Raw genomic sequence first — 22,494 nt, 5'->3', positions numbered from 1 at the left:
TGCCTCAGAAAGTAAAAAAATGAACAAACAGAAACTTATAATTCTTTCCATGGAACTAAGCTTCTGTGTTTACAATTTCTAGACTAACTAAACTAATTTATCATATCCTTGAGGCTTTCTGCTGTGTTTTGTATGGATAAATTTTGAGGTAGCCCTGGAAATCCAGCTTAGTTTATGTAGTCTCTCATGATGACGGTACTACTCTCCCTTCCTTTTCCAAGGGCTGTGGAACCAAGTGAGGTTGCATTTTGAAAAACTATCACAGATTGTCTAGGGAGATTCACATTTTCAGTTTTCAAAGAAGTCCTAGGTAGTTTAAGTCACTTCCGTACCATGATTGGTATGAGTTACGATGGTTCTGCTTTTGTCTTTTGGATTAGTGGTTGCTCCTAGCTACATTAGACATACTCGGAAGGATATGACCCTCTAGTGCTGTGGAGTACTTGTGATGTTCTGCCTCTGATCTGCAAAGCATCTATGAGCTATTTTTTTGGATATACCTCAAACCACGACGGCTTTGGGATGTGGAAGGCCTTCCACAAAGAAGGCTCTGGAGATCGTCTTGCTGTTTGGGTGGAGGAAAGTTTCACGTTTTCTTTTCCGTAATAATTCAGGATATCTTGGCTGGTTCAAATTGATGTCTGTGTCTGAATCAATATTCTGTCTGTCTGGTTCAATTTATTTTCTGGGCATAAAATTTGTGGCAGTATGAGAACTAAGTTAACTTGTATTGGCTGTTGGAAATCTCCTTTTTTTTTTTTTCCTCACATTTTCTCTGTTTTCTGGACAGCAATAATAAAACAGGATAAACAAACTTCCTCATGAGTTTATCTTTGTAAGATGGTGGGCATTTCTATGAAACAGCCTAATCTTTCCCCCTTGGGTTATAAACAAGTTGAAAAGCATTGAAATGTCTGGCTGGCTCCGTTTTTGATGCAACAGATTGACTTTCATTATCTTCTAGTTTTCTTTTGGCATTGAAATCTTTGAGTTGATAATCTCATTGATCTCCCTCGTCATTTCAAGCAGGAGTTCTGTAATTATGCTTCTCACACCGCCGTCATGCCAAGTCGCTTTCCCCAAGAGGTGTTTGCTCTGGTCACAGACTGTGTTCTCTGAGGAATTCCCAGATGTCTGGGTTTTTTGTTTTGTTTCAGCTTCAGTGATCTTTGATATCAGTGAGATTGTTTTGTGAGAATGGCAATCCTTTCTTCCATTGTGGTTCAAGATGAATATTAATAAAGTTTCTCTTCTTAGGAACTCTGCTACATATCCGCAGTAAGCAGTGAAGTTTCCATTTCACCCAGGTGGCTGCTCAGTGTACACAGGACCCAACCATAATTTTTCTACTAGGCAAGAAAATCTCCTTTTGTATGCTCTGGGGTGATTCAGTTTTGCTGTGTACAGAGAGATACAGCACAGGCCAAGTTGCTTCTTTCTCAGTATTTTCATTTCAGCCTTCCTCTTGCCACAGGAGCAAGAGTTACATGCTGTCTTTCCTGTCAGCATCCTCTGCTTTCTGCGAAGGTCCTCCTGTTTTTACACTCTGTATATGTTTGCATGTGCAAATTATAATCAGCACCCTAACCCCTGCATTTTCTATCATTCCTTAGGAGAATGCCAGTCTTTGGCAAATACATTAGGTGTGGCGCTTCTGTCTGCAGCGCTTCTCATGGGAGTTTATTTGCTTCTGTAATTATGCCTGTTAGTTTTAATAAGGTCCGTGATCACTTGTTTGTCTAAGACAGGTTTGACTGAGTACGCTTCAGTTGCCTGTATTTCGACATCTAGTGCAGTGAGATGGTAGTTACCTTGTCTGGCCGTCAGCTGTCACTCAGCTGAGTGATTCAGCCTTAGGTAGATGCCTACTTGTTGATTGCCTTGCCTGTGTCGACTAGTGGCATAATGCATTCGTTTAAACACATACATTTGTGCCATTTCATTGCCTTTTCATGCCATGGTTTATTTGAACCTTCTGCCGTGCACAGTGCTAGATGCGGCACAGGTCTTTTGCGAAAGGACTTCTGCTTTTTTGGAGGTATCCAGGTGTGATATCCTGTGATATCTCAAATGGTGCTGGTAAACTGTGGATAGACCACTGAGTGGGCTACTGCGCCTACCGAGGTGCAGGTTGCTGTTCCCCTGTGAGATGCACTGTGCATGTGGATGGCCCTGCAGGTCACACATCTTTCATTTTAGTCACTTGTCTTTTGCTGTGGTGGCCCAAGCAATTTACTAGTTGCAAAGTGTTTGCTTATAATATTTGTTTCTTTTCTGATGTATACTGTGTATTTCAAACTGTACCCATCTTACCACAATTGCAGGGCAACCCTTTTCTGTTCCAGTCCCCTTGCTGACACGTAATAATTAAGTAACAATAACAATCCCCAGCTTTGACCACTTTGTTTATTGAGAAAGTCTTTGCTTTTTGATTCCATAATTAGTTACCTTACTTGTCTGTTTTGTTTTTCTTTGGAAATCTTCCTTTGTTCTCAAAATTGCACAGTGCCTCTGTAAGGAGGGCTGTTACAGAAGGATCGAGTCAGGGACAGATGGAAGATGTATTCCCAAGTAACTGTAATCTAGTCACCGATTTAGGGACTCTCATGCTTCATGTAGCATCTTGGATCAACATAGTCTTGGAGATTAGGGAACCCATATAGTTTCATGGTGAAAGAAGTCTGCAAGTTGAAACAGTTTCTAGCTCAGCTTTCCTAGTCTGAACTCCCTTTTTTGTTTCAATGTGTCCTGTGTAGTAATTAAAAAAGTATGTTAAGCTGACTGTTGTTTGAAGAAGTGGCTGAAAATTATTATGAGCGCAGATTTTTTCTACTTTTTTTTTTTTTTTTCCTTCTAAAAATACCTTCCCGCCTTTCAAGTTCTCAGCCAGGAATGAAACACTCCTCAGAAAACTTCTCACTGATCATAAATAGGAGTTTGCGAAGGATATTCCTCTGTGGATGATAATACCCCGACAAAAATAACTTCTGTATTTTCTGAAAGTGTGATAGGATTTCATGCTCTGGCCTGGCGAAAGCCCAAAGAAATCTGCAGCTGCTCGTTCTGCCTGCGTCTGCCTGGCCTTCCAGGATTTGTGTGTGCCACCTCCCGATATGTTCAGAAAGCCAGGGAAGGCACTTTGCAGAAAGAGTAGTTTCTACTCATTCCTCCCCACCATGCTTAGTGCTGAGCAAGTGGGTGAACTTTTCTGTAAGCCTTGTGGCTCTTTTGCATTTGAGTTTTAGTCTATAACCTGTGATGTCTTCCTCACTGTGTGCTTTTTTATCTTTGGTTGTAAATTATTTAATAAACATAATAATAATAAAAGTTAGTGATTTATTTTTTCTTATGCCTCAGGAGAGTAACATGCTTTTAAGCCCTAATTTCACTTGCTGTGGTATATTACTTACTTGTTAACTAGCTTGCAGCTGTGTCCAGATTTCCACTGAAATTACCACACCCTAATGTAGGCCATTGTTGGTTTTTTTTTTGTTTTGTTTTGTTTTAAATGCCACAGGTGTCTGGAGGTTGAATCACTGGGGCTGAGGTAGCGGGTTTTATGTGGGACAGCGTGAAGGAGCTGAATTTGAGTGTATGGTTTGGCAGGGATGCTAAACTGATTAGCACGAGTTGAAAGGGCTAATTCCTCGCACCCACGCCAGGTCATGAGTTTATGGCCCTCCGTGTACGGGCACGGGCTCTCCGCTGATCTTCCCCTCACTCTCATGTGAGCAGGTTCAGTGAGGTGAATTATCAGGGAGCTATTAGCTTTCTGCTGGGGGGGGAGAGAGGACAAACAGGGTCGTCCTCTGCTGCGGCAGCGAGGCGTGGGATCGCTCTGCCTGTTCTCGAGCCACCCCTCATAAGGCAAAAAACAACAAATTGTTGGAGGGACAAATGGGGAGCACAAACAGAGTGGGGACCAGCACCGATACACGGGGATTCTGTGCACACTGATTTCATGCGCAGTTTGTCAATTTAGCCTATTTGAAATGTATACACAAGATAAATTTTGTTAGTAATTCTAGATAGCCATCTGCTCGCTGTTGCTTTAAGTTGTGCCCTTGCTAAACTGTTTGTGTGTGGCTATCTCATTATTTGATTTTATAGAACAGAAAAGATTGAATTAGCGGCTGCTCGGAAGGTAATGCGGAGCTGTATGCTTTCTGTCATCCCCAACTAAGCTGCTGGATGCAGCAGTACCGCAAGAAAAAGAAGATGCATAAAGCTTAGGACTTGTGTAGTACTTTATTTATACATATATATATATATATATTACATACATAGATATACACTTTATACATATATATAATATGCATATACAGATAATATACTTCAGCTGTATAGATGATACACGGATATCAAAATATTTACTGTAAATGTAAGAAGCATTCAGAAGATAAACATTTAACCTTTGGCAGTATTGTATGCTTTTGTGTAACAGTGAATGAAGTCATATCATGAGAATGGAGAGTTTAATGGGTTTATAGGCTAAAACCAAACCTTCCTTGGTCAGGAAACTTTCAGCTGTATTAGGGTTCGATGACTTGTGAACTTTTGGCAGAAGAGTTGCATTAACAAGCTGCTAGCCAAAGAAAGGCTTGGTCTGGAAAAAAAAAAAAAGGCATTGAGATGCTGCGTAGCTAGACACTGCCCACAGTCTGTTATAATGCTGGTCCTGTGCCTTTCAATATTTTCATTAATGTGGATGGTAGAATAAGCAGAACTTTTGTTAAATTTGTGGATTCTACAAAGCAGGGTTGGAGGAGACTGCAGGCATTTTAGAACTAGAAGTAGAAATCAGTGCAATCCTGAAAAATTGAAATCATAATTCTTTCCATTTTTTTTATTTTATTATTATTTTCAAAGGGAATTCAAGGAAGACAAGAACAAAGTCTCATTAGCTGCAAAACAGTCAGCATCACAAACAAAATATGGCATACAGCATGCTGAGTAGCAATTCCGCAGAAAAGGACCTGGAATCCTTTATGTGTGATACTGTTGCGAAAAATAGGCACTAATTTGAATATGTAAGTGGAAGTATAGAAGAAAAAAAAAGTCAATTTTTTTAATGATTTTTTTTTAATCTGGCCCTCAATTCTTAGTCTTTGTAAAGCACTTCACAAGTAAGTGGAACATATATTTGGTTACACACCTGTAGGTGTAATAGATTGTGTACATTTAGTTGTATGGCATAGTAGTGTGAAAGCATGGTAGCACCATGCTCACGTGTATTTTCACATTCTGCACAGATGAACTTCAGTCTTCCATTTTCTATTCAGGTCATTAGTCTCTACAGCTGTGTTGCTTTTTTACCCAGCAGCTGCTATTTCAAGTCAAGATTTTGCTTTTTCAGTTTTTCCACAATTTGAAAGTACATTTAACATGAAAGCTCTTTGCTCATGTTTCTGCTTTCTCTGCTGTCTTATCTGCTTTTGTCTTTCTTTGCTTATTAGATTAGTTTGACATACTCTCAGACTCGTTTCACCTCAGCATTTCATTCATATTTTATGTCATAAGATTTAAGGAAATAAGCTGATGTGTTCCAGAAAAGCACAGGAAATAATAATCATTAGAAAAAAAAAAGGAAAAAAAAAAAAAAGAAGTTATTCTTTTTGCCATGTGGAGCTTTTTAGCATGACACAGGTTTGTTTGCATTTGTTAAAAATATTCTGAACCTGTGAGTGTAACTAAGCTAACATATTTCCCAGCTTATGGGAAAAATGAATGGAATATTTGACAGTAATATTTTCACTTCAAAGTGTGAGGGGTTTTTGTTCTGCTTTTTAGCATGAGAGAAAAAATCACAGCTTACACATTGTTTAACTTGAAAGTTCATACCAAACTGTCTAATGAAACCTGTGTAATTGCCTATACAGAAAATGCCTTAAAAAGCTGAACACAAGAAAAATGCAGTTATAGTGTATTTAGCTCCCCTTAAGTGCCTGCTGGAGCATTTCTAGTGTATCTGGGCAGGTTGGACTGAGAGAGGAAAAACATTGCAGCATTTTAGAAGGCACCATAAGCTTTTGCAGCCTCATGCCTTACAGACTTCAGCTCTGTAGACACGTATGCGATTAAGACTGCAAGTAATATCATTGCTGCAATGTGTTGGCGTCGTAGTTGGTGACTTTATAAAGCAACAAAGGCGGCAGTCAGCAGCTGCACAACAAAGATATCCAACAAAGATCCGAGTGTCTGTAACCATTGCGCAGCATAAAGAAAAACTCCTTTGTAGGCTCTTTGATGTGGCAGTCCCATAGATGTGAGCTGGTTAGCCACTTGAAATGAGGTGTGGGGGCTATTCCAGACGTACTCATAATAGCCTAATAAATTATCCCTCTCGTATATGCTGTCTTTTTCAAAAATATCCAAGTAGCAGATTTAGAGTTATTTCAATGACGTTACCATGCTTTATCTCTGCCCAGTTTGGTAAAATCTCTCTCCCCGAGTCCTGTATTTTGTTTTGTGGTGGTGAACGGTTCTGTGCTTGGGGCTGCAAAATATTTGTGCTTCACTCTTCATAAAATACTGTGACACTGGTATAAATATGTGTAAAGAGAAGATGGAGCATGCAAGTTTTTGCCTGTTATTGTGACGACATCAAAGATTACTTGCTTGGTAATGTGAAAATGACATTACAACACCATGTCAACTGTGTTCTCTCTGTTGTCTCTAATTGGATTTTAGAACTGATTACAAATCAATAATCTCCATATTTCATGTACTGTAGGGTTACTCCTTGCACTTATATTTGCTTCCTGAGCATCTCTGTTTATGCAGATTAATTTACAAAACATCTGTGGTTTCTTGTAGGAGTTCTCCAGCTTTAGATATCTAAGAAAGCTAGTAAAATAAACAGACCCCAACATCTAATATGTTATAATTTTATTCAGATTTCCCGCATTGCAGTACAAATAATCTTTTTTTCTCCTAAACTTTATTTTATTTTTCCTGTTCCTTGATACTATTACCAAACTGCCTTTTATCCTTAATAGAAAAGGATCAATCCTATGATGTGTCCCTTTAAAACAGCAGTACAACATAACAGCAGTAACAACCATAAATATACTTCATAAAGCACTTGATTTTTATTTGATTATGAATATGCTCTGCTTTCTTGAAAGGAAGAATAAACATTCAATACTGGAAGTCAAAAGGATAACTGACAGCTGATGAGGCCTGAGAATAGGTGTTCAGTAGTGTCTCATACAGTACTGTATGAGTGATCTTTGTTATACTCACAGATACAAGCTAAAATGCTGTGAATACTGTTAAGGTGTTTCTTAAACATTAATTATTGTGATGATTTTTCATAGTTTCTATGTTGGTTTAATTTAAAAAGTATTTAATAACCATGGCCTGGTTGTGCCATTATTTACTTTGATTCTTACAATTAAGAAACTTTTTGAATTGTAATGGATTTAGAATCAGAGTTAAATACACAGTATACCATGAATTCTATATCTATACTCTTTCTCCATCTTTAAGTGAGGTCCCTCCAACAGCACTTTCTGTTAAATGACAGTAGAATTTTTGCAGTCTGAATTTCATACTTATTTTTGAACACACGAAGTGTTTAAATGTATCTCAGCTGGACTGTGTATGTATTTTTAAATTCTGTCACTGTTAGCATTTTACTTATGGTGTTTATGAAAAGGGCAAATGATTGCATCTCAGCTCTTTTTTTTTTCTTTTTTTTTTTTTTACTTTTGCCTTTCTAGAGATTAAAATCATTCTATCTTCCCTGCGTAATAAAAATGTCCTTCCAATCTGAATGTTGTCTTCAAAGCGTAGATAAGCAGCAATATAGTTTACTTTAGCACAGCTGCTTTTGTATAATGAAGTCTTACTGTATGGTGTATCTAATGATGCAGGATTTTAACCAACTATGTCCTTCTCAGTAGAGATACTTTAGTATTTTTGAACTGTTTTTTGGGGGTGGAAAATACTGATTTAACCACATAAAAGTGTATAGAGCTATGCTCATTTCCAGAAGACACTAATTAGATTTTTTTTTCAGGTGTGTTGGATAGGCTTTTATGCTTAGAAGAGAGAATTACTCCAGGAAAAGTGTGAAAGCGCGGGTCAGTGGGGGCGGAGGATGAATTTCAGGTCCTCCTTCACCAGAGGGACCAAACCTCAGCTAGGAAAGGTCCCTGGTCACCAGACTGCTTGCTGGCTGCTATGGGATTTGTCTCTCCACTACACTGAGTGCATACAACGCCCCAAAACCACGCCTGGTGTTTGTTACTGAGTAGTAGGAGGTGACAGCGTTAGGTTGTCCTGTTTGCTTTTGATGCCAACAGGAGAAACCTATGGCTTTCTCCTGGATAATGACTACCTGTGAACTTGCTTTAGTGAATTGCCTGGGATGCTGGCTGTCCTCTGAACTGTTACCATGTGTTTTTTGCAAGAGGTTTTGTTAGTAGCCAAAACATAACCAAAGAGCATCCTCTCAGTGAATAAATAGTGTGAAGGAGCTGTGCTCTGACCCTGTTTCGCTTATGAGTACAGACTAATCCAGAGAACATCTATTGGCAGTACAGAGACCCAGCTGGGTAGGTGGAGAGAGATAATTGGTATCAGGCATATTCCAGGTAAATGCTTTATACACTGCTTTGTAGGCAAATATGGGAAATCTGTGGTATTTGTGTTTGTAATTTATATAAGGATTGAAGTGTTACACCTGTAGCCTGGATGAGTAATTTCCATCTGTAACCTGGATAAGTAAGCTTTATTGCTTTTTTTTTTTAACTTTTTTTTTTTTTTTTCTTATTTAATCTATTTTCTAGTTCGGTAACAGGCAGGAAAAACAAAACAAAACAGTTTTTCTCTAGTGGCCCTATTTGATGTTTTATGTGCACTTTACTCGAAAAACTATTGCTACTGCAATTAGTTGCATAGAGATCAGCTCTTGGAGAAACTGGCGAGTGCTAATCTCATCATCAGGAGATCTGTATGGAGTTTTATTCTAGAATAATCATTCTTCCTGCTGTTTTTTAGGCAGGATCATCCCACTGTTGAGCAACAAAACCTAGAGCCGGGGCACACGGGTTCTGCTTTAGTCATGTTCTTTGGTTGCGAGCAACAGCTGTTTCTCTGTGCATCAGTTTGGAAGTAATCTTTGCAGGGCCATGACTTTGGTGAATAGTTTTGTGACCCAGATCCAGTAGCAAAAAGAAGTGTTGTTAATATCAATACTGTCACTCGGCATTCAAAACGTGAAGCACCCTGCTCATAGCACTTTGTTTATTACAGCAATAGACAATGGCACAAGTTAAGATGCAGACTACAGCAAACCTGTCTGGACCTACCATGTCCCCTATGGTGCTACCCCTCCCAGTAACAACTACAAACACGCTGGGTCTGCCACCTGCCATGAATGGATCCATTTCGGAACCGGCTGCCAGTTGTAGCAGTCCTACTGCTGGCCCCGTGGATCCTGCTCCCGCTAGCAACTCACCAGGTATGTTGGTCCAGCTCTGTTTGCTTTGTTGTTCAAGTGAATCTTTTCATCAGTGTTAATAAAAAAAAAAAAAAAAAGTCTTAAAGAGTGTAAAAGTAAAGAAAGAAAATTCTGTAGAAAAATATTTTAGTTAACTTGACTATTTACTACGTTAAGTTTCTTTAACAGAGCTGAGATTTACAGTAAAGTGTTGGTTAATGGTATAAAAACTCAGAAAAGAACATGTCTATTTTGTCAAATTCTGGGTGTATCTTTTACAGAGAAGTTTTAGTCGTGCAGGAAGGTCTCCAAGTGTACTTCTCTTCCCTAGAACAGAATGTCTTTAGACTGCTTGGCAGTATTTGGTGTTTCCTTTGTAGCCTAATAAATGCTGTAGTTCCTATGCTGCACAGGGTATTAAATACAGAAATGTTATCCTAAAAAGTTAAGCAAGCAGTGAAAGCATGTGTAGGGGATAAATACAAGAAATAGGAGGAGGCTAAAAAATGCTAGGGCAGTATACATGAAGTAAATAGTCTAAGAAAAGCAGAACAGAATCCTTAAAGGGAGTAGGGAGATGTTCTTTGGGAGTGCTCAGAGAGTGACTTAGTATGAGAATTGAGAACTGGGAAGGAGGGAGAAGCAAGTGAGGATCACAGTGTTTCATCTGCTGTATTTATCTTGCAACATTTATGCTATCCAACGTTGCTTCAAGGTGTTGAGAAATCATTCTGAAAGAGTAGTCAACTCATATAACAAGCATACTCCTGGCAACATTTCGGTGATGTAGAAAATGTGGTATATGTATATGTCCATCTCCACTGTCATCTTTTACAGAGACATTTTGAAAAAATATATTTTTAATTGCATGTATTCAAAATCAACATTATATAATGCATATTCTGTTACAATTAATATGTAAATGGTACTTAAACATTGTATTTAGCTTATATGCAAAAATTATTTTTTAGCCAAAGTTTTCTTTCTTTAAGCATACTATTGCTCTTGCAAAGTATTGCAAAGTTGTGAAGAATACATTTATACACAAAAAACTTTACAGACTCTTTATTTACAGCTCCTCTCCAAGATAACATGGCAAACCCCAAAGAGAAAACTCCAATGTGTCTGGTAAATGAGTTAGCCCGTTTCAATAGAATTCAACCCCAGTATAAGCTTCTGAATGAACGAGGGCCTGCTCATGCCAAGGTAAGGTCACACTTCCAGGTTATGAGCCAAGCATTAAATGCTGAACAAATAATGTCATGATCTTGACAAGTTCACTTGTCAAACACAACCGTGTTTCTAGTGTAAAGGGCTTCTAACATTTTTTTTTATTTGTCTTTATTTTTCTTGCTTTCAGAAAGTATGTTTGTGATTCTGTTGGAGCCCTTTACATCACTTTGTACCTTACTTCGACTTACAGCTTTGAGTTTATATTTGTTGGTTTCTATAAAGACCTTCTGAGGGTCTTTCCAGAGTATCACCACCCTTTGTTAATCTCTGTGGGATTTTTGCTTTTTAAGCTGTGTGAATCCTTCTAACCAGTTGGCTTGCCTGTGATAATTACCTCTGATTTTTTTTCATGGTGGTGCAGGTTACTATAAAGACAGTCCATGATATTTTTCAATTGATATGATTCTGAGTCCATTGATGCTGTATCTATGGATATTACATTGTAGGGCACAAACTCTTTTTATTGTTCTTTCCTTTAAATTTTGTGCAACCTTAAGGTTTGCAGTGATATTAAGCCTCCTAATGTGATCATAGCATTAAAGTTTATAGTGAGCTGGTGGTTAATTCTTGTCAGTTACCATGTCAATTTGGATATCCAGATTCATTTAATAGGTAGGAAATTAGGATGCTTTCAGATGATAAAGAACATGGAGGGATATTCTCATGATCAGTAAAAAGTTTCAGCTATCTGTGGGCTCTTCTCTCAGCCCTTGTTTCTGTTGCCCATTATGTTGTCAGCTAGCACAGAGCTGATGCAGGCTCCTGACGGTGTAATTTGGCTGATTTTGTGCATATTTCATGCTGGTGGAAATGATGTCAGCAGGTGCGGGGCTGTTGGAAATCAGCAAGCTCTTAGGATTGCCCATCAGTAATGGGAGCTGAAGTACTCGTCCTCTCCCTGGAAGCGTTCAGGACCAGGTGATTCACTGGTTGGTTTTAGGTTGTGACATGTTAAATCTGATGTGCTCTCTGTTGCTTTTCACCCAGTTGCTGCATATTTATTTTGTTACTTTTTTCCATGACTGCGATTCAAGTGCTTCAGTCATGCCAAAAGGTGTGGTGGGCGCTTTTTGTATTTCTCAACAGTAAAGGGATATGAGTTGTGTTACGTTTCTACTACAGTGTAGCAGGATAAGATGTAGTTCAGATATATTTGTTACTGTTTTTAAAGGAACTGGAATTACTGAAATTACTTGAGTCTGTGTTAGCTGTGCTTTTGAAAGCCAGATTTAACAAGGGTTTCTTATTTTTTCAGTTTTTCAATTTACCTCATTACTTTTAATTATGTTCATAGTGATCAAAAAATATGACATGCTGTGCGGAATGGTTGTTGCTCAGAAGAATGTGAAGTCTAATTTGGGCCTGTGCAGCGAGTGAGAACAACACAGGAGGGGAGAGGATGAAGAACAAGGGTGATATTAATAAGATTATGCAGACTAGTATACCTCTGGTCTATGGAAAGCAGAGACAAAAACCTACGACTGTGTTGGCAGTTTTGGATAATGTATTGCTAGCAACATGATGATTTATCTGATACAACATGTGAAACAGAGCTGAGTCTGCTCTAGAAAATATGACCTAAAGGATGTTTTGCTGCTGCTGTTCACCATTTAAGGAGTTTCTCAGTTTGCTTTGTTCTTACACAAACTGTGTTCCTGTCCACTGGTGGTTTTCATTATTTTCAGAGGCATGCTTTACAGGACATCTGCTTGTGTCATGGCCAAAAATGCTAGTAAATTTACATGTCCTTTTTTCTAGTTATCTTTGGAAAGTAAGTTTTGACAAGGATGAAATGTGAAGCTAGAAACAGCGGAGCTGTGAAAGAAGTGGTACTTCTTGACAGTGTGGTTAGGATGCCTAGGAGCCTGCTCTCCAACTAGATTCTTCATCATAAGAAAAATCAGGTCTTTTGTTAGCGTTAACTACGTTTTCAAGTGTATTTGTCAGGCTGATCCTTTCTTGTATGCTTCTATGTCAGTGACATCTCAGGAGACAAACTTAAAAGAAAGACTGGCAAAAGAAATTAGAGAGTGGCACAGAGAAAAGAGCAGGTTGCTGAGGAACATAGCACTTCAAAAGGCTGGGAAGCAGGAGAGAGGGTTTGGTGTGCAGATGAAGTGAGGAGGAAAAAAAATTCCAGACCTCAGGAACTTGGTGGAATGAAAATAAGGGCAAGGCATGATAGCCTTAGCATTTCTGCTCTGTTGCCATCAGGTAATTAGGTTAGACTTAAGGAATAAAAACTTTCACAAAAACAGGTGAGAAATGCCTGTCCATTTGTAGCAGAACTGTCAGCTGGGGTCTGAGAAATTAAACATTCGTTGGCTACTCTACACTTTTTTATAGCCAATTGTATTCCTTTAATTAAATTGCAACCTACTTTTTTTTTTTTTTTTTTTTTTTTTTTTAGGAGTTTTTTCTCAGATAGGATAAGTGAGAAGGCTAGAGCTCCAGAAATTTACTGAACAAGCCCTTTTTTAACTTAAATTGTTCTAATTTATTGCTCTGAGCACTAAGAAGAGAGTTACAAGTACATAAGTAGCCGTTACCAAACATATTTTTATTAAAATTCAAGATTATTCTCCTCCTGTAAAAATAATACACTGATATTTTCTTTCAGTTCTGTTAGTAATAAGGATGTATGTTCATAGGTAATGTATATAAGATATGGATATTTAGCTCTCATACCCAGCTTAACTTTCAAGTCTGAGGGGTAGCATTTGACAGAATGCAATACTTAGAGACTAGGTTTTTGCTTCCCCCTTGTTTACAAGGAAATTGTCATGACTGCTGTGAAAAAATGAAATGGTGCTAGGAGCTGTGATCCACAGTCTTGCACTGTGTTTCTGAAATTTACAGTGGGCAAAAATTCAGGCCTGTAACTAAGATAAAAGCATGTGTTTATAGAATTCAAATGTACTATGTGCATGTGATGGGAGGCACATACATATTTGTATTCAAATGCTTGTGTGCAGGTACTTACTGAATAAAAATACATGTGAAGGCAGATTTAAGGGCTGTACATCCTGCCTATCTCTAGATATCTGGTTCTGAATCTAGCAAATTTAAATCACTTTAAAAAGTATAGAGTAAATGGCTATCCAAATAAAACATTTGCTTTGTATACTACTGATACTAATATGTGCAATATCTTTGTGTTGCCTCAAGTAAGTTAGCCTGTTTTCTCAGGTGGGTATATCTTCAGTTACCACGTATATTTGGCAATGAAATCCTGCTTTATTTTATTCGGTATTCATATGGAAAAGAGATAATTTCTTATTTTTTATCCTCTTTTTGTTAGATGCACAAATTTAAACAAAACATGTACATATCATACAGAAGATATACTGTATGTAGTATCTTAAATATGCTTTGAGATTTATCTTCACAGCCTGCATAGCACAGATACTGCTTGAAATACTCCATTATCACAGATTTTGCAATGTATATGGTTTTATCAGCAGTTACGGAACTCTGAATTTTTTACAGTTCCTGTCTTCACTATAGAATCCACACTGAAGAACTGCAGTGTCATTCAAAAAGATAACTTTTTTTTTTCTTTCTTACTATATATTGTTGAATATATTTGACTTGTGACTCTGTCCTAGCGATACAATTTCTTGTTTCGGAAATCAGGTTACATGGGAAATCTTTTACCTGTGTAGAAGTATTTGGGCCAAATTCTCTTCAAATTTCCTGAAGAGTGTGCAGTCATTTATATCCATTCAGAAATATTACAAAATTGTATTTTTAATAGCGATCTTTACCTGTTATTGACAAGCAAAAGTGACTGAATATGTTTAAACATGTAAAGAAATGTCACCTGAACTGACCTGTGTATAGTCATCCAAGAACAAAGGGCTGGTTTGCATGGTTATTATTACTTGGTTTAAATAGTATTCTCTCTTTCATAGCTGATGCTAGCATTATGCTATTTTACTTTTCATCTATAAGGCCAAATGTTGCCCTCTGCTAAGGACCCACTGATCTCTTTAAGAATTAGATGTGTTATCTGGGAATTGAATTATAATGAAAAGAGGGTACATTTTCTCTTCAAGCCCATAGATTTTCATACAGAGTGATCTGATCTGCTGTGATAGTCTTGCCAGTTTTACCTGTTGTTTGTCTTGAAGATGTTCACAGTGCAACTGACTCTTGGAGAACAGACGTGGGAAGCTGAAGGAAGCAGTATTAAAAAGGCCCAACATGCTGCTGCTAGCAAAGCATTGAATGAAACTACCCTTCCCAAGCCAACTCCTAGACCACCTAAAAATAATGTTAACAATAATCCAGGTATGACAATTTCCTCTGTGTAATAAAACATGTTGAAGTGTTGAAATATTATACCACTAATAAATAAGTTTAACAAGATATAGGTGTAATTGGCAGATGGGAATCAATGTGATTGTTTTACAGGTAAGGTAGTTAATAAAGAAACTCTAGTGAGTTTGTGTAGGAGAATTTTTAATGCACATACTTAAAACGATTGAACTTTAAGTGAATATTATTTACATAATATTCAGCAGTATACAAAGTGACTGTATGTGATCAACCATAGACAGAGAAGACAAAAACAGATTGAACTGACCATTATTACCATAGTAAAGTTCTGTGTTTTTTTGGGGGAAGTTATTTTAGCTAATTTTCCAATGGAAGAGCCAAATTTTATCCAGTCCAGTCCTGTGAAATTATATCTGTGGTGTAAATACATGTATAAGGTCAGGTTTTGGCATGGCAGCTTTGAGAGGTAATTTCCTGCATGACAGATTTTCTTTCTTAACAGTCTGTGCTTTCAGAAAGCCCTCAAACAGCTTTAGAAATTGTTTGAGCAATTAAAAGAACATATGTTGCTGTCTTGCATCCTTCATTTCAAGTTGTTACCTGTGAGTTGCCTTCTATGCATACAAGGCCTTTTGAGGTACACATCTCAGCTACATCCTCGGTGATTTGTTCTGTCTTGTTCGGCAAATTAATTGGAAAAAGAATTATTCCTAGCTTCATTTCACGCTAATATAAAAGAAAGTAACTGGTGAGGAAAAATGGATTCTTCCATTATTTTTTTCTTTTTTACACTTTATATTTTCCCTTTTCCTCTTTTCTCTTTTTATTTCCCTTTGGTTCCACTCCCCTTTAAAAAACATAAAACATTTCATGCACTTTTTTAAAATGGATTCATTTTTCAGGAAGAAAGCAGGACTAACTTCCTTGAGAGCTTATGAGTATTATCCAGCACATTAGGCATTAAGGATTGTTTGCAAGTGAAGTGGCAGTATCCTCTTGCACTTTTGGAGATCAATGCATTGCTTCTCTGGGACACTGGTTTTACCCTGTGTCCTTTGCAGACACTGTGGCTTTTGCTGTTTAGGAAGCAGGAGGCTCAGATCTCTGTACAAAAGGATCCTGGATTTGTTTCTTGACATTGCAATGTCACTCAGCTTCTAGCCTTTTTGGGCTTTTAGCATATTTGTAAAGGGAAAAGGTGATAACAAAAGAAACAGGCTTTAAAAGAATTCATTAAAACTTGTATCACACAATACTGTAATTTTGCTTTAAGAAAGGTATACTGTATATGCACAAGTATCTTCTAATAAAAATGACGTTTTTGCATTTTTAATACATAGTTGAATTCACAGTTATTCCTTGCTCTGTAAAATACCAAAATTGTAGTGGACAAAAGTTGTTGAATCAATACTGCGTACAAACTTCCATCATTAGGCATATAGACCTGTAAGGTCAGACTGGCACTTCCGTTGTAACTGTTTTAAGACTAGATTCATTTGAAACTGCCAAGAAAATATTTTAAGTAAATACTAGCTCCTTTTTATTCAAATGTGCATTTAGCCCCTTTAAGGTTTCTGTACAACAGAGAAGTGGAGAATATTGTACCTGGATGTTTTATTTTTGAGAAAAAAATATTTTAATGAAGTTGCAGCGTAGCTTCATGTTTGGAATTTTTGGAGGCGATGCAAGTGGGCAAGTGGTGCCTGCTTGCTATTTTTGTATTCTGTTACCAGTAGGTGGCTGTAGTAACACTAATGTCCAGTAGTTATATTTCCAGTTTGTTAGAACATTCCCGTTAGTTAGATCACTTTCAGTCATAGTTCTGGGGTTTCAAGTCTTGCAAAGAAAAAGTTTTTTCTAACTTCTAATGTAACATTATTAAATGACTGCAGTAATGTAAATTACTACTTTTTTGTTTCAATGCCTCTTTGTTTGATTTTTGATTTTATTTAATGGTGTTCAGTGGAAAGAAACATTACTCTTTATAGTTTCAGAAAGCATCATAATGCATAAGCACTTTGAAAAGGTGAATACCCAGCTTGATTATAGCATTGACTTTCTCATTCATCTGTGAAGATTAATCTACTAAAACTGCATAGAGAATACACTGAGATAAAGGTTTAAATGTTCTTTTTAATTGCTTTTGATTAAGCAGGCATCTATATTCCCATGATTTAAAGAAGGTGAAATATAATTGTTATCTGCTTCTTTTTTTAATTTAAGAGCATAAAAATACCTTCTGAGTGTATTGCAGCTCTCTTGCTGCTCTTTTCAATCCTGCGCGTGTGTTTTGCAGTATTTGTAGTGTAAGTGCCTTACGTGTACTCTTTGTTTTTTCCAGGCAGTATAACTCCAACAGTAGAACTGAATGGTCTGGCTATGAAAAGAGGAGAGCCTGCCATCTACAGGCCGTTAGATCCAAAGCCAATCCCCAATTATAGAGCAAATTATAATTTTCGGGGCATGTACAATCAGAGGTTTGTACTTTTTCTATTATTTCATGCTTCCTTATTCTGTGCTAAATCTTTATAAACTTAATAGATTTTTTCAGAGTAAAATAAAACCAAGATTTTACTAAGGGAAGTCTGTGCAGCCTCATTTTAAAACATACACAACCTCCTTTTTAAAGAAGACAGGTGCCTTAAGCATGTCAAAAGGAATAAAGGCATGTAAAACAACTGTTTCTACTTTTCAGTGTGTAAAACTGGAGTTATGGTCTCCATACATAGCAGTAAAGAGGCAGAACATTATCCTCAGAGAGAGGTTTTCCTTTCTTTGCTGATATTTTGTGTCATTTGATTAGAATCTGTAGCACTGAACATGAAGCGCTCTTTTCTTAGAAGTAGTTTATAAAATTAGAAGGGCTGTGTTCTGAAAATGGGCTTGAAACCACTGTCAAGTTTCCATATTTTTACCATTCTGTGATGTTAGCTATCTCAGTTCCTTAATATTCAGTGTTGACGCATGAAAAATTCTTTAATTCACAGTTTATAAACCTACATTAAGAGCCCTCCATTAATACTGTAATTACTTTAGTAACTTGGAGTAATCTTTGAAAAGACAATATTCTGTCTAAATTTGTTTTTAAACAGTCAAATTCTTAAAGAATTAAAAAAAATTGAAAATTTAATTGGGAGGAGTAGTTTTCTAAATGATCATTGAAATATCTTCTTGAAAAATGTTCTAAATTTTTGAAATATCTTTGAAAAAAAGATTTTTGAAAAATCTTTGGGATTTGTATGATTTTAGTACAGATGGAAAACCTGTTCTAATTCATCCTGAATAAAATGTAATTTGTATCTAATGCAAAAATATAGGAGTAACTTAAGGCAATATATGTATTTTTTGGAATCCCAAGGGCTAGTTCTCTGAAATAGATTTTAGTTCCTGCGTGCCTCCCCTCCTCTGCTTCCCTCCCCGAGGAACTATATTTGATCAGCTCTTTTGTATTTTAACCAAAAATAAAAAATAAAACAAAAACAAACAAAAAAAATGATGAGGAATTTCCAACGGAATATTTTTGCAGTGAAAGATTTTGCCTTTCTTGTAGAGGGTGTGCTCAATGGAGTCCCTAATAATTTTTATATACCTCATAACTGTAAAAAGGAATGAGTCTGTGATTGCTGGATAAGTGTTTTTGCTCAAAATTACTCTTTTGTTAGAAGTTGAATTTATAGCAATATTTAAAAATTAGGGAGTTTGAAGTGAACATGCAAAATGAAAAGACAGCATTTCATAATAGTCTAAGGAAAATTCAGTTGGCTTCTTATTTTTCTTTTTCCCTAGATTTTTAAATTGTTGTAACTTTTGTATTCTAGCATTTCATTCTGACTTCTTAATAGGAACAATACCTGAATTGTAAATGATAAACAAATGATAAACTTTCATTACTCTACAGATTGTCTGATTATTTTATTACTTGTTGTATTTCTTGTTGCTACTGACTAGAGCTGTGACTCATATATGTCAGGTTTAAATAGCTGGCTGTGGTGCCTAAAATGAGTTTTGTTGATATTTAGGAATCTTGCATTTATTTTAATTGCTTTTATAATGATATTAGTTTGACTAACAGATAAAAAGGCTAGACTGGAAAAAATGCAGGTTAGCAAAAAACAAAACATGGTCTTCTAGAATCTGATCTTAGTTACTGAAACAAACTCATGGAAACAGAACCTCCAAACACTTAGCAGTTGCTAACTCTTAAGATTTTTTTATTTATTTTTTTAATGAAAAAGAATAGCACGTCTCCTGCAGTCATTGTTTGCTTCTTTCTTGAACTTTGTTCCTATATTAGGGTGCAATGTTACATGGACACTACTATTCTAGGTGCATTAGGTAGCTAGCAAGGGTATTTGTTTTCTGATCACAACACAGGTAGGGTGGGACAAGAAGCCTAAATCTCTGCTTGTCTGCCCCATTGTACTTAGTTGAATACAGCAGCCTCTGCAGAACGGTTAATAATACAGAGGATCCTAAATTAATGAATAACTAAAACTAATTGATAAATAACTGTCTGTTTGCATGTGCACGCACACCCTGTACATCTGCCTACCTGTGCACACAGTCATACCAGATGAAAGACAAGTGGTGCCATCCTGTAATGTCTAGGGACTTGTCCTATGTTGGAAATAATTGTTCATCACCTTGTTTTGCATCGGGAGGTGCTGGTTATGATCCCAGTAAGAAAGGCACTTACAAGGTATCATTTCTTAGAGCAAATGCTGTAAGAAGAGAGTAGCACAGATAATCCTATGTTCCTTTAGATGCTGGGAGCCCCCAGTAGTGTGGCAAGAAACAGGTCTCCATCCCACGTGCAACATGTCATACAGACCTTATCCTCCCCTTTTTGGTCAGTCAAACTTTTATAGGATTTTCTTAGAAGGAGACAACTCTGTTATTTCTACAGTCAAAACAGAAACGTTGTTCTCATGAGAACTTCCTGCTGCACTGGTAGATAAAGGCAAGGCCGCAGAGATGTTGAGGGAGAGCTGCTTGCAGCGAGGTAGCTGGGCTGACCCTGCAGCCAGGCATGGCTCTGAAAGCTGCTTGGGTTCACTGCGTCATGCATCACAGACACCTCAATGCACAGGGTTCTTTCACTTTTTCTTAGTAAGGTCCACAGCTTAAGTTGATGGTGAAGGTGACTTTTATGGGGGAAAAAAAAAAAAAGGGAGGGGGAAACAAGTGAGAGGAAGAAAAAGGAAATAGAGAAACTTTTCCCACTGGCCAGCTTGAAAGGGAAGTGACGGCGCATCCTCTGTGAGCATCCTCTGCTTTTCCTGTAGTTATTCTGTGGTTTTCACATGGACCTGCTCATACTCCCTGTTGTTTGTTCCAGTTTATGACAGTGTTCATGCTGCATCAGGGCAGGTGTTGAATGTCAACTGCTTATTGAGGTTTGTACATGCATGTTGCTGGGCTCAGCAATGTATACCAAAAGTTACTGCCAAGGGGAGAGGACAGAGGAGAGAAGGACTATGGTATGGTACAGATTCAACTGTCAAATTGAGTATCAACGTTATCAGCATTTCCAGGTGCAAGGCCTTGAGAATAGAAGCACGGAGAGAATAGCAAGGGAAAAATCCAGCTAGCCAAACTGGAAAATGCTGTCCAGGCAGTGCAGGTAGAAAGTTACAGAGCTGCAAGTGGCAGGCAGGCTCCACGACTACACATACAAACCTCTCAGCATGGCACAAGGTAAGGCCTTTAAGGCTGTGTGTAACACCAGGGCAGCCCTGGGTAAGTCTCTCCCTGTGCTAAATAAGGAATCTGCTCCCCTCTTAGCAGTAACTAAACAGTTAAAATACAGTCCTGCTTGGAGTGGATGTACTAACATGGCTTTTCACTCAAGCTAGTGAATGTGGTACTCACTAGGTTAACATCACCGGGCTGTTGTTATTACATTGCATCTCCACCCACGCTGATGAAATCTGTATGGTCTGTGCTGAATCATGTGGATTTATCAGCTTAGGTCTTTGGTAGGCTGGATATCTGTATACTGCAGTTCGTTTCACAGTATAGATAAGACCTTTAAAGTTTTTTCATCTCTGATGAGACAGCTTGGGAGTCTTCTCCAGATTATCTTTATTCCAGTAGAGTCCATACAAGTTCGGTACTAGGAAGCTTGATGGCCTCTGACAGCTTTCTTTTTGAAAACTCGCCTTATCAACCTTGAATCCAGCCATGTTAGACAACTTTGTAGTTAATAAAGGGTTCAACTACTGAATTATAGTTAAAATAAATAAAATTAAAAAAAAGACTTTTCGGCACTCATAATTAACCAGGTATATGCTTTCTTTTAAAGCCTCACAAGTTGGAGTTATGAGCAATTCTCCAATAAAGGCGTGTGAGGAACTTTTAGTTCAGGTGGTGTACATTGCAGAAAAGCTAACGTGGTGAACATTGCGTTTGTATGGCTTCTTTTACCTGAAAACTTCATAAACTGACTCTAGGGAAGTAAGTGCTAGTGATTTCAGGGACTGTTTGCTAACTGATTTAGTTTGCATCTTGTGTGTGTTTGTCAGCCCACCATTTGGCACTGACAAGCTACTCAGAAGAGGCCAAAGAGTAGGGCAGGTTTGAAAAATATTGGCAGAACTGAGGATGAAATGTGTGAACTACTCATAGCAATAGCCAGTGCTACAACTAGTACTCTGTTGCATCCTTGAGCATGCAGTTGGTTTAAGCCATTAAACAGTAAAATAAGTGATTAAACAATAAAATGAGATAGCAGTTCTGCCTCCATGGCCATCCAGCTTGCCTTGTCGTGCCACTGAGTGCTTGTTTGTCTTGTAAGCTATTTTGTCTTCAATTAGAGCTGAAAAGAATCATCCCTGAAGTTTAATTGTCCAGCAGTATTTTCAAATGTAGAATGTCTGTAAATGACAGAAAAGAAATTATATCTTACAGACTTTGCCAAACCAAGTGTTTTCAACCAAGAAATAAAACCACTAGAAACTGAACACCAGCTTTTGATGTTTCAGTATGGAAAGTAGTGTCAAAGAGATCACAAAATGCAACCCTTGTTTTCTGGGAGAGTTCAGAAATTATTTGCTTACCATATAAAATTCCCTGGAAATGTGTCTCACCACAATCTAGAGAGCTTGAAAAACCTTTATTAAAAAAAAAAAAGAAAAAAAAAGAAAAAAAAAAGAAGCTTTCAAAATTAGTAACACTTGTGAAACATAGGAACAAAGAAAAAGAAAAACAATGACAAGCTAAATGATGGGAATAAAATAATTAAAGCAGTTTCTTGCTTGGTTTTGGGAAAATTGTATGGTGTGTTCTATAAGTACATGTCACGCAAAGTGGTAATGTCCCTGGGATAAACTGCAGCTTCTGTGTGCTTTGACAGTTTCTGCTGCACTAAGCCTTCATGTTCATTTTGTTTAGGGTTGTTTCTTCCTGCCTATCCATTGAATACTGCAGACTAAGGAGAAGATGATTGCCTTTCTTCAAGGGGAAAGGGTGCACAGACCATTCCTCCGTGTTTCTTTCTTCACAGCTCTGTCATTCTGAGCACAGTTCTTGTT

General features: G+C 37.4%; 1 protein-coding gene across 2 annotated transcripts in view; it reads left to right on the top strand.

The window, feature by feature from the left end:
- STAU2 (staufen double-stranded RNA binding protein 2) overlaps positions 1-22,494 on the top strand; it is a 166,796-nt gene that overhangs the window by 8,975 nt on the left and 135,327 nt on the right. For both annotated transcript variants that reach the window (XM_084511024.1, XM_084511023.1), the window contains exons 2-5: positions 9,262-9,469; positions 10,524-10,654; positions 14,815-14,974; positions 17,304-17,439. In XM_084511024.1, coding sequence (XP_084367150.1) covers positions 9,271-9,469; positions 10,524-10,654; positions 14,815-14,974; positions 17,304-17,439 — 626 coding nt within the window. In that variant the 5' untranslated portion in view covers positions 9,262-9,270. The remainder of the gene's footprint in view (positions 1-9,261; positions 9,470-10,523; positions 10,655-14,814; positions 14,975-17,303; positions 17,440-22,494) is intronic.

Source organism: Aythya ferina (genome assembly GCF_964211825.1).
Source record: "Aythya ferina genome assembly, chromosome: 2".
Classification (NCBI taxonomy): domain Eukaryota; kingdom Metazoa; phylum Chordata; class Aves; order Anseriformes; family Anatidae; genus Aythya; species Aythya ferina.
The sequence above is the reverse complement of the archived record's forward strand: the minus strand, read 5'-3'. Positions and strand labels throughout refer to the sequence as shown.